Source organism: Artemia franciscana, chromosome 12 (genome assembly GCF_032884065.1).
Source record: "Artemia franciscana chromosome 12, ASM3288406v1, whole genome shotgun sequence".
In the NCBI taxonomy this organism is placed as follows: domain Eukaryota; kingdom Metazoa; phylum Arthropoda; class Branchiopoda; order Anostraca; family Artemiidae; genus Artemia; species Artemia franciscana.
This window is the reverse complement of record NC_088874.1, coordinates 26,710,770-26,728,470: the sequence shown is the minus strand read 5'-3', so window position 1 is coordinate 26,728,470 and position 17,701 is coordinate 26,710,770. Positions and strand designations below refer to the sequence as shown.

Sequence of the window (17,701 nt, the reverse complement as noted above, 5' to 3'; positions counted from 1 at the left end):
ACTTTGACCTGTGTATACATATAGTAATGGTTACTGGGAAGTGTATAGACGTTTTAAGAGGGATTTTTTTTTGGTTTGGGGGAGAGTTGAGGGGAGGGGGGTTACATTGGAGGATCTTTCCATGGAAGAACCTCTTATGGGGGAAGAGACTTTTCAATGAGGGGGGCGCAGGATTTTCCAGCATTATTTTAAAAAATGAAAAAATAAATAAGAAGAGTTTTTTCTACTGAAAGTGAGGTGCAGCATTAAAACTTAAAACGAACAGAAATCATTACGCATATGAGGGGTTTACCTCCTTGTAATACCTCGCTCTTTACGCTAAAGTATTTTTAGTAATTTCAACTATTTATTTTACGGCCTTTGTGATTCAGGGGTCATTCTTAAGGAATTGGCACTAAATTTAAGCTTTAGTATAAAGAGCGAGGTATCGACGAGGGGTGAACCCCCTCATATACGCAATAAAAACATACGAATATAGAAGTTCGTTACGTATACTTTTACTAATGAAAACGTTCGTAAAAAAATAAAAGTTCTAGTTGCCTTTTTAAGAATCAAAAAATTGGAGGGCAACTAGGCCTCCTCCCTCGCTCCTTTTTCTCAAAATCTTCCGAATAAAACAATGAGAAAGCCATTTTGCCAAAAAAAAAAATATGCAAATTTCGTTTTAATTATTTAGGCTTATGTGCGGAGAGCCAAGATCAAAACATGCATTAATTAAAAAACGTCCAGAAACTAAGTAAAAAAAAACTAGTTTTTTTAAATGAAAGTAAGGAACGACATTAAAACGTAAAACGAACAGAAATTGCTTCTTATATGAAAGGGGATTTTCCATCTCGACGCCCCGCTCTTTACGCTAAAGTTTTTTACTGTTTTAAAAAGTAGAGTTAAGAGAAAGAGTCAAACTTTAGCGTAAAGAGTGAGGCGTTGAAGAGTCTACAGGTATTTCGACAGTCCAAAGAAGTTAGGATTTTAAATTTTCCCTCCTTGTTATTACGAAATGAAGATTTTCGCCTCCCAGTTTGCTTTTGTGGTAATACGAACAGATTATCTTGATAAACCTAAATTTAATTAAATATTTTTTGGGATATACGTCATTACTAAAATTTAACAAGAGACCCCAGAAAGTAACTGAAACCTTGTTTCAAACTTGTTTGCAAAAAGAAACTGATCTTAATAGCTAAAAACTTATTAAAAAGTCAACTATTAAAAACCAACTAAAGAAAATAACTTTCATCCCAACCCAACCCAAACCAGAGCAAGCGGTCCCAACCACAAATCCACCACTACGTCAGGGGAGGGCTCCTCCCCTGGATCCGCCACTGTTTTCAATAACTTACACTCTTTTTGGCCTTGATTTACACCCTTTTCTGACATTGGAAGTTGGCAACCCTGCGGCAGAGGATTATGCAGCCTAGATTGTCAGAGAGAAGTGAATTAGTCATAAAAATATGTTTTTTCAACTGTAAGTAAGGAGCAACATTAAAACGAACAGTATCTATTCCTGTGAGGGGGCTACCCCTTCCTCAACCCTCAGATATAAAACTTGGGGAGCTATTCGTACCAAATTGGTCATTTTATCCGCGAAAATACAAACAGAAAGACGTAAAACATGGGATCTTTACCCTATTTTTAGGTGTCAGATACTTCAAAGTATCTGATGTCCCACCAACTTTTTACCTAGTTCCTCTTTGAGGTTGCATAAGTTGTACCTCCTTTCGACGGAATCATCAGACTTTCAGTGAAAATTTCTCCATGAAAGTCATTCCAAGCGAAAGGGTAGCATCAAATGAATCTGTTCCTCAGATACCCAATTCTTGGCATGCTTTGCTCAAGCTAATTGAATCTATCAGTATGCTTTTGTGTTCCTTTTACTGTTTAGACGAGGGAGGTAGAGGATTATATAGCCTAGATCTTTAAAGAGGATTGAATTAGTCATAAAAATATATTAGAAAAGCCATTGTTTTTGTTTACGGAGATGTTTTTCAATGGTACTTCTGAAATGTGTCAATGCAGGTGCTAAACCGTCGAAACACAGTTTTATGAACCTAACGCAACTGCATGAACCTAGTTACAAGAGATAATACTAAAAAGGAGGAAAAATCACACAGAATTAAGAAATGAAACCTAGTAGGAACATCAATTACAACAAATCCTGAAGCCAAACTTAAAACGAGGAGAAATTACCACAAACAAGAGTGCAAGAGTGCAAGAGTGCAGCCTCGAGAAATTTCACCTCAACTAAGTGTAGTGTTACCAACCGGGGAAGCCTCCAAAAGGGTAGCATGTTATTCATGCTTTACTGAATGATAAAAAATAAATAGCCTAAATCAGAAGTTTTTCTTTTTTATACGACTACACATAAAGTGAATATATTTGAAAAAAAGAAACAATTGGTGAAAATGTACTAGAAACCAGACTAATAAAAACTAAGTTTATCTTAAAGATATACTGATGTAAAAGAAAAATAAATCTTCGACGTTCGAGCGTTATTTATTTTGCTACCACTATTTCTTCAACTAATAAAAAACAAGGCCATTCCTAGTGTTGATGGCACCCGTGGCTAAATTAACCTCTCCCTCCCTTGCCCAGCAAAAAATTTCAGGTGAACTACTGAATGATTAACACAGCCATCTTTTGTAAATCTTAGCCGAAGTACCCCTAAGATCTGACGCCCAGGCCAGCCGGTCCTTTGAATAATCTTGACAAAAAAGTATATTTTGTTTGTAGCAAACGATAAAGGATATTATGGATGATTTGAGGGATGGCAATACGATTCGACTCTGTTGTGATTTATCTTGGTTTGAAGTTGGATTTCATGATAACTTCTGTTCTTTTTAAGTTTTATTCCTTTGTCCATAGTAATTTTTGCTCGCGTCGGGTTTGATGTCTTCGTTTCCTACACAGACCAAACAGTATGGGTAACTTATAAGAGTAAAAACTGGCACAAGTGTCCGCAAAAAAAAAAAAAAAAAAAAAAAAAAAAAAAAAAAAAAAAAAAAAAAAAAAAAAAAAAAATCTAGTGTTAGAAGACACTGTATTATTTCAAGCTTTGTAATTGCTTTTGTGTCAGGAACTGAAATCAGACCCTTATTCGCCAAAAGTTAGACAGCATTGAGAGTTGTTTTGTCGACACTATCGCCAGTTTCCATCCTTGTAAAATGCCCAAACTATTTGACCTAGACGACGTACAATGAAACTATCGGTCAAGCATATTTCTGATGATTCACCTGGTTCTAACAAGTTCAGAGTATTTTCTCAAACATATAATATCTTTTATGATGGACATCTTTCCATCACTATGGTTCGATTTTTATAGATTAATGAAATAACCGGAAAGTTTTTCCTGATAATTACATCATTTTCGAACACTGATTTATTTGTTATACCTTCTCTTGAACGCCTCAAGGGAAGGATTTTCCGGGATTACCTCTGCCGGCAATCTGTTCCATGTCGCAACCGATCGCCAGGCAAAACTAGTTTCCAAATATTCTTGGCGGGGAGTACTCTGCTCAAGGTAGTCCTGACGAGCTGTACTTCGGCAAGTTGATCGCAAGGGTTTTGCTCTACCAGGAACGATTTTCGACAGCTCAACTGATTGAAAGTTATACATGTACTTGTAGAAAACCGACATGAACGCCACGTCGAGGTGTTTCGGGATCAACTGAGGGATTTAGCTTTCGTGTTGCCAGAGATTACGGCACGAACTGCCCAATGTTGAATCTGTTAGAGTGGAGCGATGTGGCTTTTTGGTGCACCAGCAAAGAGAGGACATCCGTATTCCATGACAGGTCTGATGCACGAAATGAAAAGTGGCAGAATAGACTCATCATGGAGAAGACTTTTGCATCTTAGGATACTCCTAACTTCTTGGAGCAAGAGGATCAAATTTTACTGAGATGCTCAGTCCATGAGAGATCCGAAGAGAAATTCTCCAATTAACTCCCTATTTTATTATATTTGTCTTTAAATTTCTTGATATATTTTTTAACCTTTTCTAATTGTTGTTAAGCATTGCTTTCTGTTTTTTGTTGTTTTTTTTTTTCGTTTTACCTCATTCAGACCTCGCGTTTATAGTCCAATGTTAATGTCTTATTACATATTTTTCGGGTATTCAACATAGATAAATGCATAAACAAAACTCAAAATTTTTAATATCGCTTGTGGAAATATTTATGGAATGAAACTTTAGAGATCCAAACCTGCACTTCACGATCTTTAAAGTCTAAAAACCTTCCTGTTATCAAAATTAAATAAAGATAAGAAAATAGAGAATTATTAGCTTTTTCCTTACCCTACGAAACGTATAACTTAGTAGCTTTTAAGTTATCATAGCCAATTTTACAAAAAAAAAAAATTCAAATTCACAGATCACTTTTATTTCTTCAAAGAAGAGAAATAATAAGAACTTAGAATTCCTGTGCCCAAGGCTGACTTTCTCCACCCCTTCCTCCAGTGGCTTTCCTTTCAATATCACTGACAAGTTTCTGCGATCGTAAAGCCAAGCTTTTTGTTTTTTCTATCATTTGCTGATATGGTGACAACGCTTGTGCTCCCATTACAACATGCCCCAATCTAGAAGAAAAAGGGTAATTGGAAAAACAAAATGCATTCAACGAATAGTTTCAACTGTAGTTTAACTAGATAATATATTTATATCTATAGTATATTATATTTACATAGTATATCATAGTATACTTATATTTATATAAAGTAGTATATTATATTTGTAAAACAGTATAGTTTCACTAAACTATTGCTACTCTTTGCAAACTTTTTTTTTGGGAAATATAGAGATCTTATTTTTTCATGCTTGTCAAGTTTTTCTTCAGTCTGAGTTTTTAACTATGAGTTTTGGGGCTCTACTGGCTAGGGATAAATGTTTTAAAAGCAAACTATCCGACAATTCGACTATTAACATTTTCTCCAGTTCCCCTAAAAAATGGGGATTACATAAAAATATGCAGTGCTAGAGTTTTTTTTTATCGCCTTTAAGAACAGTTGATATTTAAGATGAAATCTCCCCTACCCACAGGCTAAAATCCTGGATACCTTCCTGAAAGACCAAAGCTCTAAAAGCAATATTTCGGCCATATCCTTTTTATCTGATAGACAAGCCTTAGAGAACCAAATGAATAAATATTGAGTACGATAAATTACCAGATTAGATCTCTTTAGCATATGCGTGGGTAATTAACTTCATGATGCATACTTGATTTGTTCTTTGTCATTAATCAACTTGTGTTGTACAGCTAATGAGTTCCTTGGTAACAAACGAGTTTGATATGCATAGCGTTTAGTCAAAGATTTTCAAAAGTGTGTAAATAAGACTCTAAGACATTCCCAATTCATTATTTATGACTTCTAGTCACGTGACTAGAATCCTTCTAGTCACATATTGGTGGATATCAACACTGCTTTGAAATAAAATACAATAACAGTTATTAACAGTTAATGATTATATAATAAGTTAATAATGATTTAATCAATGATCATTAATGATTTTATTAAGTTATATTAATGATTTGATAAGTTATTAACAGTTAATGATTATATAATAAGTTAATAATGATTTAATTAATGATCATTAATGATTTTATTAAGTTATATTAATGATTTAATAAGTTATTAACAGTTAATGATTAATGCTAACGAATTAGAATTAGCCAATCAAATGGTAGCTTTTTAATTCTTTTACCACATTCTTTAAGGGGGGGGGGAGAGATTATTTTCAAATCAAGCCTTTGAAAATGATTCTGTACATTATATTTTTATTAGATGAATCAACTCTAGAGCCGGCTTCTCTGCATAACAACCAACAAGAAGAAGAACCCCTACCATACCTTAAACGCCAATTTAGAACTTAACTTTCAGAACTTTCTTTGATGTTGACTGGGGTTTCCCCTGGAATCGTTAATTCACCTCCCCCCGCCCTTTATGTTTAATTGCTAAATATGGATAGCCTTACGAGCAATTGAATTATTAAAATCTAAACCCTTAAATTAAAAAAAAAATCCTTCACATTAATCTCCTCTAAAATTTGTCATTACTGAAAGACAACAAAAATAAGCTATTTGTTAAGTAATACAAAAAAAAACCTTTATTAAATAATATGTTTAGTTAGTCCAGAGACAGATAGATAGTTTAATCTCTAATGCAATAGTTACACATAAAGACAGAGAGAGGGAGAGGAGAAAGAGGTGAAGTAAAGGAAAGGAGAGATAGGGAAAAGGAGAAAAAGGGAGAGGGGAAGTAGAAGAGTAAGAGAGGAATTGAGGGGGAGATTGAGAAGAAAAAGAGAGGAAATTGAGCGGATGGAGAGAAAGGAGTATTACCTTGAATCAATCTTTGCATCTAGTCTTGCTGCTCTGATGAGGTTTACTATCCATTTTTCCGCATCACTAATGGACATATTCAATTTCTCAGCAAGCATCTTAATACTAATACATTCATGAATTCGACAAAAAGTTTCGAAAATCATGAGCCTTGCATTTTCAATAAAATCATCGAGAAGTGCCACCAAAAAGAAATCATGAAGAATCACCTCTCGGCATTCCCTCAGCTTTTTCTGTGCTGCATCAAAGTCAAAATTGGCATACAAATGTTCAATAAATTCTGTGATTGGATCTTTATATGCGTACGACTCTTGCTGAATAACGCGTACCAAGTCTTTTAATACGGTTCTACGATTTGATTTATTCATAATTACGGCAGTTGTCAGGTATCTAAGAATATGAGGGCATGTTGTCTGGATAGCATTCAAATACTGTGGCTGGTGCAAAAATGTTTCAACAAGCAAATCCCGACCCTTAGGGTGATTGAAATAGACAAAAAGGGACCAATGAATAAACCAGGTCCTTTCTTGAAGAGCATTCAGTGGAGATTGAAACGTAGATAGATTGTCAATATACTCTTTAAGTCTGATCAGTTCTTCAAGTGCAGCATCCCAGTTTTGCATTAAGATTTCAGAAGCTAATTTGCCCCAAATGGAGCTGAGATAATTTTTGTCTTCTGGTGATACAAGAAATCTATAATAATATAAATATTCAGATGATCCTTGATAAAGACCACACTCATATTGAAATTTTGCGAAATTATATAGCATAGCTGGAGTATCACGTGGCAGTCCATGCTTTTCTGTCAAATCTTCCAGAAGTAGGAAAGGATCACGTGAGTTTTGAATTTGGCGTGCAACTTCTGGGTCTCCAAGTACCCGCAAAATAGGTTCGCTTTCTTCCTGCAAATCCCGGAGCTTCCTCAGCAAATCTTCTCTTTTAATTTGCATTTCCTCGGGTATTCTTTCTTCACCATTTAATGTCGTGAATATTTCCATGGCAAAATCCATCATGTTAGTAGAATTGAGAAGATCCAACTTGGCTTGAAGCACCTCATCTTCATTATAAATTTGCTTGTGTGATAAAAACTCCAACAAAGGAATAATTAAGTGGCGATCCAAATTGGGACTGATGGCGTTAGTCAGGTCGTACTTGCTTGGAAGCAGGCTATAAATAAGAAGATAAAATAAGATTAAATACGAATTGCATAATTCCACAAGGGAAAATATATTTTTTTTTTTTTTTTATTTAATGAAGTTCTGACACAGGCGTTCTTTAGTTGCACCATGGTAATTTTGAGTGCAGTGGACACATTTCTTGGCATTTTGACTATGTCAACATATGCCTGATTTTGAGGTAATTGAATCAGTGATTTGGAGATAAATCAATTTTTAGATTCTGAAGCACGAAACGATGTAGGGGGAATTCCTCTTATCAAGATTCTGTTTGAGGGACGTCCCTTGGAAAACTTGGGCTTGAAATAATTTTTGCCCGACTTTTCAAACGAAATATTATTCAGACTGACTAAAATGCAAATATTACAAAAAGTACTGAACAGCTTTTGTATTTTCAATAATTTTCAGCTGCACACGACCAGAAAATTTAAATATATGGTCGAGTCATAAGTAACGCCTCTTTGCCCGACTTTTCAAACGAAACATCATTGGGACTGACTAAAATGCCATTATTACAAAAAGCACTGAACAGCTCTTGTATTTTCAATAATTTTCAGCTGCACACGACCAGAAAATTTAAATATATGGTCGAGTCATAAGTAACGCCCCTTTGCCCGACTTTTCAAACGAAACATCATTCGGACTGACTAAAATGCAATTATTACAAAAAGCACTGAACAGCTTTTGTATTTTCAATAATTTTCAGCTGCACACGACCAGAAAATTTAAATATATGGTCGACTCATAAGCAACACCCCTTTTTTACCAGCCCTTTGTCTATCTTGTTAAACGAACAATAATTGCATATGTATATATAGTAATGTATGTGTATATTTTATTTTTTTATTAGGCCTGGGTATGATTTGGAAAACAATCAGAAGTTGAATAAAAAAAGAGTTTTTCAACTGAAAGCAAGGAACAGATTTGAAACCTATATGAACTGATTATTCTTTATATGAAAGGGGCTGTCTCCTCCTTAGCTCCTTACTCTTTACTGAAGTTTGGCTTTTGTCTAAATTTTTAAAGAAAATTTACAATTGGAAAGACTTTTCAAAGCACTAAAAAACTTTTGTTTAATGAGCAAGGTGGAGAAGAGGGGAGTTTCCCTCATACAGAGTAATTTATATCCGTTTTAATTTTTAAACTTGCTCCTTACTTTAGTTGAAAAACCTTTTCTATTTATTTAATTACATTCATGAAACTGTAAAGTTCTATGAATACAATACTTTTGGTAATGCGAAAAAAAAGATCAATATTTCAATGATGCCTGTTTGGATTATTGGTAATCAAACAGTTTGTGCTAACAAACTGTAAGTAAGGAGCGACCTGGCTCAATAGCAACCGAAACTCTAAAAAACTGAATGTTGATACTGATAGATATATCAAAAGAATTGGCTTATTATGCTGATACCAAATATATAAGTTTCATAAGTTCAATCGTACCCATCAAAAGCTACGAGTCTAACAAAATTTGTGTGATTTTAGAAAAAAAGGAAGAAAAGACAACCTTGAAGTCATAAAATTTTAATGAAAATTACACCATCAGATTTAGCGTATCAAAGAACCCCTACTGTAGAGGATTCAAGCTCATATCTGCAGAAATGTGGAATTTTTTGAAAGAACAAAGATCACAGACGTGTTTTTTTTTTTTTTTTTTTTTTTTAGGGGTGATGGTATCGACATAGTGGGCCTAAGACGTCGGGAGAGAGTTCATCCTAACGGAGATGAAAAGTTATAGTGCCCTTTTTAAGTGACCAAAAAACCGGAGGGCAACTAGGCCTCCTCCCACACCACTTTTTGCCAAAATTGTCCGATCAAAATTTTGAGATAGTTTTTTTGTTCAGCATAGTTGTAAAGATCCAATAACTATGTCTTTGGAGATAAAACGACCCCCTATAGACCAGCTGGTATATCTTGCTTTCTCTTTACCGATTCAATTTTACTCGTGGAGATGTCAAGGGTAAGTGTCTGGGGTAAATTTAGGCCAGGATTGAATTGTCCAGAGGATATTTCTATGGTGAAGAAGATTTTTCCGTGGAGGTGGGGCCAGGTATCCTGGCGTAATTTAAAAAAGATTAGAAATCAAATAGAAAAGTTTTTTTCAGCTGAAAGTGAGCAGCAACAGTAAAACTTAAAAAAAAAATGAAGGGCTTTGCCCCCTCCTCGAAACCTCGCTCTTTACGCTAAAATTTAATTATATCCCAATTCTTTAAAAACGACTCCTGTAACACAAGGGTTGTTTAATTAGAGTAACTTTCTTTAAGTACCGAAAAATTCTAGCGTGAAGAGCAAGGTGTTGAGGAGGGGGTAACCCCCCCCCCCTCATATACGTAATAATTTCTTTTCGTTTTAAGTTTTAATGTTGCTCGTTACTTTAAGTCGAAAAAAATTTATTTATTGAAGTTTGGAGACAAACATTTTTCTAAAGGCAATGGAAAAAGTATGTTAATTAAAGTAAAATTATATAAAAATGAAAAAAGTAAGTAATTACTAAAAATACCCAAAGCAATGCCTAGTTATAAAAACTAAGATATAAACTCCCAGCATTCAATTCTGTTCAGCAATGCTGAAGCATTGGACGGATATTTTTTAACAATATTGACAGTTTTGAACTTGGTTATCAAACACTAAAATATTTAATGGCTTTAGACTTTGTGTTTATAATAAGTAAAGCACTATCAAAGTAGTTTGTTCAAAGTAAAACATTAAAACTAAGATTAAGAAAATCAAATAATATTTTTTAATTCGGTATTTTTGATTTAATTTTGAATACCAATAATTAATATATTTGACACCTTTATGCTTCATAACTGTAAAAAATTAAATCTTTTTCAAAGTGACAACTAGATACATACAATAATTCTTGGAAAAATAAATGATAATAAAACATAAAAAATGTATCCATTCATGGGGAAAATACAGGAATTCCCAGCATTCCGTTCAGGAGAAACATTTCTGATTATAGTTACTTCATAAATCAGCTCATGGGTACTCTTGCAATGCAAGCAAAAGTTGACAGCACATTTTTAACCGAAATTGCCCTTTATTAAGTTGTTTTCCTTGTGTTTTCTACAATTATACAAACTTTCTTGTGCACTAATTACTAATTACCACAAAAATCTGATTCTTTGATTGAATATTATCAATAGTTCGGGTTTTATACTTTCGTTATTGACAAGGATCGTTATTTACTTACTATTCATTACTATGAAGAATTTGATTTTTTTTTTTTTTTTTTTTTTTTTTTTTTTTTTTTTTTTTTTACTCCAACCGAATCATACAGAAAAATGTTTACGGAAAACTGGAAAGGGGTTACTCAATCCCAAATTAGAACTTATATTTTCCTTATTAAGAGTCAAAATCTATTGGCAGGCAGCCAACAATGGGGCAACACACGTTTTTTTCATGATTCTTCCCTGTTTTGCTCTCTTTCCCTTGGTTTCCTATTATTACTACATTGTTCCGAATTTCCAGGGGTCATGCCCTCCCCCCCCTGTCGGCACCCAGGTCCTGAATACCTCACTCTTCATACCGAAGTTTCTTTTTGTAATTTAAATGCCTCTTGTTTTTCAGGAAATGTTGTTAAATAATTGGGACAAAAAGTTAAAACTACTGTAAAGAGTGAGGTAGTGAGGAGGAGGATCCCCCTTATATGCGGGAAAAAATTCTGTTCGTTTTAGGTTTTAGCATTGCTCCTTACTTTTAGCTGAAAAAAATTAGTTTTTTTTATTTAATTTCTGATCGGTTTTCAAATAATGCCAAAAAATCTGCCTTTTCTCTCCATGGAAAATCACACTCACAAGAAAGTTCCTCCTGCATAAGATGCCACTTCCCCCAGAAAATTTTTTCCCTCCTGAAAATTCTTCCGTTCTATCCTGCCTGGAAAACTCTTTGGAGCCTACTTTCGTTTGAATTGCTTTTTGTTTAGTTTCAAATCGTTTTTCAAATCATACTGAAAATCGTCTTTCTGTGAAAAAAAAAATTCCTGGAAACTCTCCCCTTCCAATGTCTCAATGGAAAGTTTCTCCCATGTAAAATTTCCCATTAAGAATCTTTTCCGCAGAAAATCCCCTTCCCCATGGAAAAATCCCACAGAAAATTTCAACTCCTTTGAAAATTGTCCCTGTGCAACTTCCCCAGTTTATCTCCAAGCATAAAATTGAGTTGTCAAAGAGAAAGTAAGTCAAATAAAAGAATTTAGTACAAGGAATCTGGTAAATAAACCCCCATTTATAGTTTCCCTTGGAAAGTCCCACCCCCCTGAAACTACCATCCCCTGGGAGAAATTTATGACTATGAGGAGAAATTTTTAGCTAAATCTGAAGACACTACGTGCATGTACATGGTCAAAAGAGCTATATCTCAAGAGTTGATTTGGGTATTAAGCTGAACTTTCAGAGAATATTTAAAAGGGAAGATCATCTAACTAAAAGGCAAGATATGCACACTATTGCTAATACCACTTCAACTACTCTTTTTGTTGCAACTACTAGTAGGGCTATGAGCATCGAGATAAAAATTTCAAGAAGTATATGAACAAATAGTGGGAAATCACACGTCTTCAAACTGTATCTTCCAAATAGAGATGGCTTTGATACTGCCACAAAAATGCTGATCAAAATTGACTTTGAGAGCTTCAGAATCTAAAAATTGATTTATCTCCAAATCACTGATTCAATTACCACAAAATCAGGCATATGTTGACATAGTCAAAATGCCAAGAAATGTGTCCACTGCACTCAAAATTACCATGGTGCAACTAAAGAACGCCTGTGTCAGAACTTCATTAAATAAAAAAAAAAAAACAAGTTTTTTTAAGGGAAAGTAAGGAGCAACATTAAAACTTAACATGAACAGAAGTTACTTCGTACATGAAAGGGGCTGCTTCATCATCAACGCCCCGCTCTTTACGCTAACGTTTGACTCTTCCGCTTAACTCTACTTTTTAAAACAGTAAAAAACTTTAGCGTAAAGAGCAGGGTTGATGAGGAAGCACCCCTTTCATATACGAAGCAATTTCTGTTTGTTTTAAGTTTTAATGTCGCTCCTTACTTTCCATTAAAAAAACTTATTTTTTTTTATTTCTGAACGTTTTTGAATCAATGCATGTTTTGATTTTGGCTCTCCACAGATGAATAATTAAAACGAAGTTTGCATATTTTTTTATTTTTTTTGGCTAAATGGCTTTCTCATAGTTTTGATCAAATAATTTTGAGAAAAAAGGAGCAGGGGAGGAGGCCTAGTTGCCCTCCGATTTTTTGGTTACTTAAAAAGGCAACTAGAACTTTTAATTTTTTACAAATGTTTTTATTAGTAAAAGATATATATAACTTACAAATTAGCTTACGTAACGAACTTTGGTATTCGCATGTTTATATTATGTATACGAGGGGGTTCACCCCTCGTCTGTACCTTGCTCTTTACACTAAAGCTTAAATTTTGTCCCAATTTCTTAAGAATGATCCTTGAATCACAAAAGCCATAGAATAAATAGTTGAAATTACTAAAAATACTTTAGCATAAAGAGCAAGGTATTAGGAGGAGGTGAGCCCATCATATGCGTAATAATTTCTGTTCATTTTAAGTTTTAATGCTGCTCCTTATTTTCAGTTGAAAAACTTTTTCATATTTATTTTTTCATCGTTTTTTTAAAATAATGCTAGCTCCCTCCATGGAAATGTTCTTCCCACATGACAAATTCCTCCAAGGAAAGTTCCTGCAACGTATCCCCCTCTTCTCAACCCCCCCCCCATCCAAAAACTCTCCCTGAAAACGTCTGTACACTTCCAAATAACCATTACTATATGTAAGCACTGGTCAAAGTTTGTAACTTGTAGTCCCTCCCACGGACGGGTACTGTGGGGGAGTAAGTTGTTCCCAAAGACATAGTTATAAAATTTTTCGACTATGTTGAATAAAATGGCTATCTCAGAATTTTGATCTGGTGACTCTGGGAAAATAGTTAGCATGAGATGGAGCCTAGGTGCCCTCCAATTTTTTTGGTCACTTAAAAAGGGTACTAGAACCTTTCATTTCCATTAGAATGAGCCCTGTCGCAAGATTCTAGGACCACTGGGTTGATAAGATCACCCCTGAAGAAAAAAACTCCCCATGACAAATTCCTCCAAGGAAAGTTCCCCCCAATGTATCCCCCTCCTCTCAACCCCCCCCCCCCAACCAAAAAATTTCCCTGAAAACGTCTGTACACTTCCAAATAACCATTACTATATGTAAGCACTGGTCAAAGTTTGTAACTTGTAGCCCCTCCCATATGGACTGTGGAGGAGTAAGTTGTTCCCAAAGACATAGTTATAAAAATTTTCGACTACACTGAATGAAATGGCTATCTCAGAATTTCGACCTGGTGACTCTGGGAAAATAATTAGCGTGGGAGGGGGCCTAGGTGCCCTCCAATTTTTTTGGTCACTTAGAAAGGGTACCATACTAGAACCTTTCATTTCAATTAGAATGGGCCCTTTCAAAAGATTCTAGGACCACTGGATTGATACAATCACCCCTGAAGAAAAAAAATAAGTAAATAAAAAAAACACACATCTGCAATCTGCCTTCTGGCAAAAAATACAAAATTCCACATTTTTGTAGATAGGAGCTTGAAACTTCTACAATAGGGTTCTCTGATATGCTGAATCTGATTGTTGTGATTTTCGTTAAGATTCTATGACGTTAAGGGGGTTGTTTCCCCTTATTTTATAAGATAAGGCAAATTTTCTCAGGCTCATAACTTTTTATGGGTAAGACTAAACTTGATGAAACTTATATATTTAAAATCAGCATTAAAATGCAATTCTTTTGATGTAGCTATTGGTATCAAAATTCCATTTTTTAGAGTTTTGGTTACTATTGAGCTGGGTTGCTCCTTACTACAGTGTTACCATGAACTGTTTGATCTGCTGTTTTAATGGTCAAAGCACCAAACACATGTGCTACCATGCTAACTGTCTGTCAAACAAACTGTGAAGCAGACAATCCAATTTGTTCAAAATGACTTAGCCTTATATTAAAAGACTCTTCATGTCATGAAACTTAACAGCAATCTCCATGTGAATATAGCCACAGTTGAACAACTTTGCTTTACTGAAGAAATCATATGCACAAAGGAACATTTTCTCTCTACTGACATATTGATCACCATATGTAAGTTTTACCATATTTTACCATAATGGTAAAACATAAAGCTTGCTCTTACCCCTCAATAGACATTTACATTAGAAAAATTTGAGAAAGAAAGTGCAAACAGAAAGCATAAGCTCTATGACACTCATGGAACATAGCTAATAAATTGGCTGAAAAAGGAGCTTTGGGTGGGCTACAAGATTACATCCAAGGGGGAGGTCATGGGGTTTGAATCTTTAACACCTGAAATTTTTGTCCAACTTATAAAAACATGACAAAAATGAATACAAACCAATTTTGTACATGTTTAAAAGTTTTTTTTGTAAAATTCTAGTTGATTGACTTCTTGCAATCTCAGAAAGGGGATAGGTTAGGAAAATTAAACCTTCAGGGATGGGTATACAGACTAAAGTATGTCCTGGGAAGGTATTTTGGTAAAATTCTAGTTTAGTGACTTCTTGCTATCTTGGAAAGGGGTTAGGCTAGGAAAATGAAACTTTGGGGATGGGTCTACAGGCTAAGGTATATCCCAGGAAGGTATTTTTGATTACCCATCTCTACTCCTTCTCCCCCTAGAGGGCCCTGAAATTCACTTACATGACAAGTCTATACCTATTAAAATTTTGACAAAACAACATTATACCTTAATTTTCAGTTACCAGTTGCTTTTTCTCTGCCTTAGTTCTGAAAATGCAATTCCTGTTACTTGAGTAGAATTCTAAGCCATATCAATGTTTTTTTTCAAAATTTAGGAAATGTATTTGCATATCTTTAAAATCTTATAAATTGGGATTGAGCAAAGTTGCAAAGTTGAATACAGTTTTGCTGTACTTCATTCAAGCAGAAGAACTATTTTACAAGGTTTAACTTTTACAATACACATATTTTAAAGGTCATCAAAGGTCAGGACCCTCTAGAGGGAGAGGGAGTGGAGGTAGGTACTTCAAAATACCTTCCTGGGACATACTTTAGCCTGTAGACCCATCCCTGAAAGTTTCATTTTCCTAGCCTTGCCCCTTTCCAAGATAGCAAGAAGTCACTAAACTAGAATTTTACCAGGCATTTTGAAGTACCTACCTCTACTCCTTCTCTCTAGAGGGCCCTGATCTATGATGACATTCAAAAATATGTGTGTTATAAAAGTGAAATCTTGCAAAATAGATCTTCTGCTTGAATGAAGTACACTAAAATTGTTTTCAGCTTCACAACTTTGGTCTTGCATTTTCAGAACTAAAGGCAGAGAAAAAGCAACTGGTAACTGAAAATTAAGATAAATCATTGTTTTGTCAAAATTTCAATAGGTATAGACCTGTCATGTAGGCAAATTTCAGGGCTCTCTAGAGGGAGAAGGAGTGGAGGTGGGTACTTTAAAATACCTTCTTGGGATATACTTCAGCCTGTAGAACCATCCCTGAAAGTTTCATTTCCTAACCTAACCCCTTTCTGAGCAAGAAGTCACTCAACTAGAATTTTACCATTTTTTTGTATTCCCTCTCCCTAAACAAAAAACCTGTATATATATTTTAGGGGGATATCATTAACATGGTCAAGACCAAAACCTTTTATTTTCATTACTCTAAGCTGCTGGAAAGCATCAATAACAAGATGGAGCTATGAGATAGTGGAGCCTTACTTGGTATAAAAATGGTGGGATGTAAAGAAACAAAGTGAATGATTTCAAAGTTTGAGCCTATACTGACTGAAAATCTTTTATAGCTTATCAGATTTGAATAGTTACTGAAGTGATTATGGATATTGGTTACTTTTGCAATTATATCCCAAAATAACAAGAGCTGATTCTCAGTTTATAAAAATGTGAAATAACCATAAAAGAAGACAATAAATAGAAGTATGTCCAGCAAAAATAAGATATTGGTTAGAGATTTATTAATGTGACAGATTTAATGTAGACCTTAATTTTGCTTCAAAGTGCAAATCAAGGTAGGTTAAATAAGGAGATTTCTTACAAATATGATGTTAAGCTGGAGGACTGACAAAAGCTTGCCAATAGCTGGCAAGATATACAGTAAAGATGGGGACACTGAATAAGTTTTAAACTAAATAAAGTAATTTTAAAAAAGAGCAATTAAATAAATTCTCAATTTTTCACTTTAATAAACCAAACGTTATCAAAACTTTAAGGAATAAATACCAGAATATGCATATTAAACTGTTATTCCATATTCAATTGTTGCTTTTTTCAGTAAAGGGTAAATTATGTTTTGGTCTTCAGAAGGCAAGGGAGGTGCCAGCCCACTCATGTTAAGTTCTGTTTGTTTTGACTTAAACCTAAGAAGCAGACAAATTTTAAGACTTAGAAATTGGAAGAGAGTTAACATGGAAGCTTGGCAATATCTTCCTAGAGTATGTTTTTGGCCCTGGATTCATTACTGAGTTTATTTTCCTAGCTTAGCCCCTCTCCAAAATAGCAGAGTTGCTAAACTAGAATTTTCATTTTTTTGTTAAGTTTTAAGAGTCATATTGGAAAATAACAAAATGTTGCATATTAGCCCATACCTCATTCCCTCTTCATTAACTTCACCTGGCATTTTGCAGTTTTGTTTTCACTTCTTCTTAAAAGGAAGAATAAATAAACCCGTGTTCTTTCACTTGTGGGATTACTTACCTGACTAATCCAAACCTTTTATGAGATGCACATGACGTCAGAGGTTATTCGGATTAGCCCGGTCGAACGCTTCATAAGGAGCAGTGTTTCCACTTTGAGGGATTTATCCCTTTCTGAGGGATTTCTAGGCCTTCCGCGGGATTACTTTCTCTAAAAAGGGATACGGGATTTTTCAGGGATAATTGAGATATTAAGGGATTTACCCTACTAAAATAGAGATATTCGGGATTTTCAGTTTTGATGGTGTATTCAAGGATTTTTGTTGGTGTTTGGTGCAGCTTCCAGAATTTTTTATCTTTCCCTGTAAGGATTTTGTTCTTCGTCAGTATGAGCGATATAGTGTGCGAACTCTGTCTCCATATCTCGACAAATTTAGCATGCCGGGGTGGGACAAAGCGCAAATCGACGCAGAGTGGAAACGCCAGGCCATGGTT

The 17,701-nt window shown here is 34.7% G+C and overlaps 1 protein-coding gene across 1 annotated transcript; it reads right to left on the bottom strand.

The window, feature by feature from the left end:
- Positions 1-4,354: 4,354 nt before the first annotated feature.
- Positions 4,355-17,282, bottom strand: LOC136033927 (eukaryotic translation initiation factor 3 subunit E-like). The gene is made up of 3 exons (XM_065714941.1): positions 17,159-17,282; positions 6,333-7,499; positions 4,355-4,572 (listed from the first exon to the last, which is right to left on the bottom strand). Exons 1-3 carry the CDS (start codon positions 17,188-17,190, stop codon positions 4,407-4,409), a joined length of 1,365 nt encoding a protein of 454 aa, XP_065571013.1. The 5' UTR covers positions 17,191-17,282; the 3' UTR covers positions 4,355-4,406.
- Positions 17,283-17,701: the final 419 nt, after the last annotated feature.

Excerpts from the sequence above, each read along its gene's own strand:
- LOC136033927 (XM_065714941.1), bottom strand. The coding sequence starts at position 17,190 with ATGCCAGGTGAAGTTAATGAAGAGGGAATGAG. Across the intron at positions 7,500-17,158 it reads GTTAATGAAGAGGGAATGAG|CCTGCTTCCAAGCAAGTACG; the intron begins GTATGGGCTAAT and ends TCTTATTTATAG. Across the intron at positions 4,573-6,332 it reads GATGCAAAGATTGATTCAAG|ATTGGGGCATGTTGTAATGG; the intron begins GTAATACTCCTT and ends TTTTTCTTCTAG.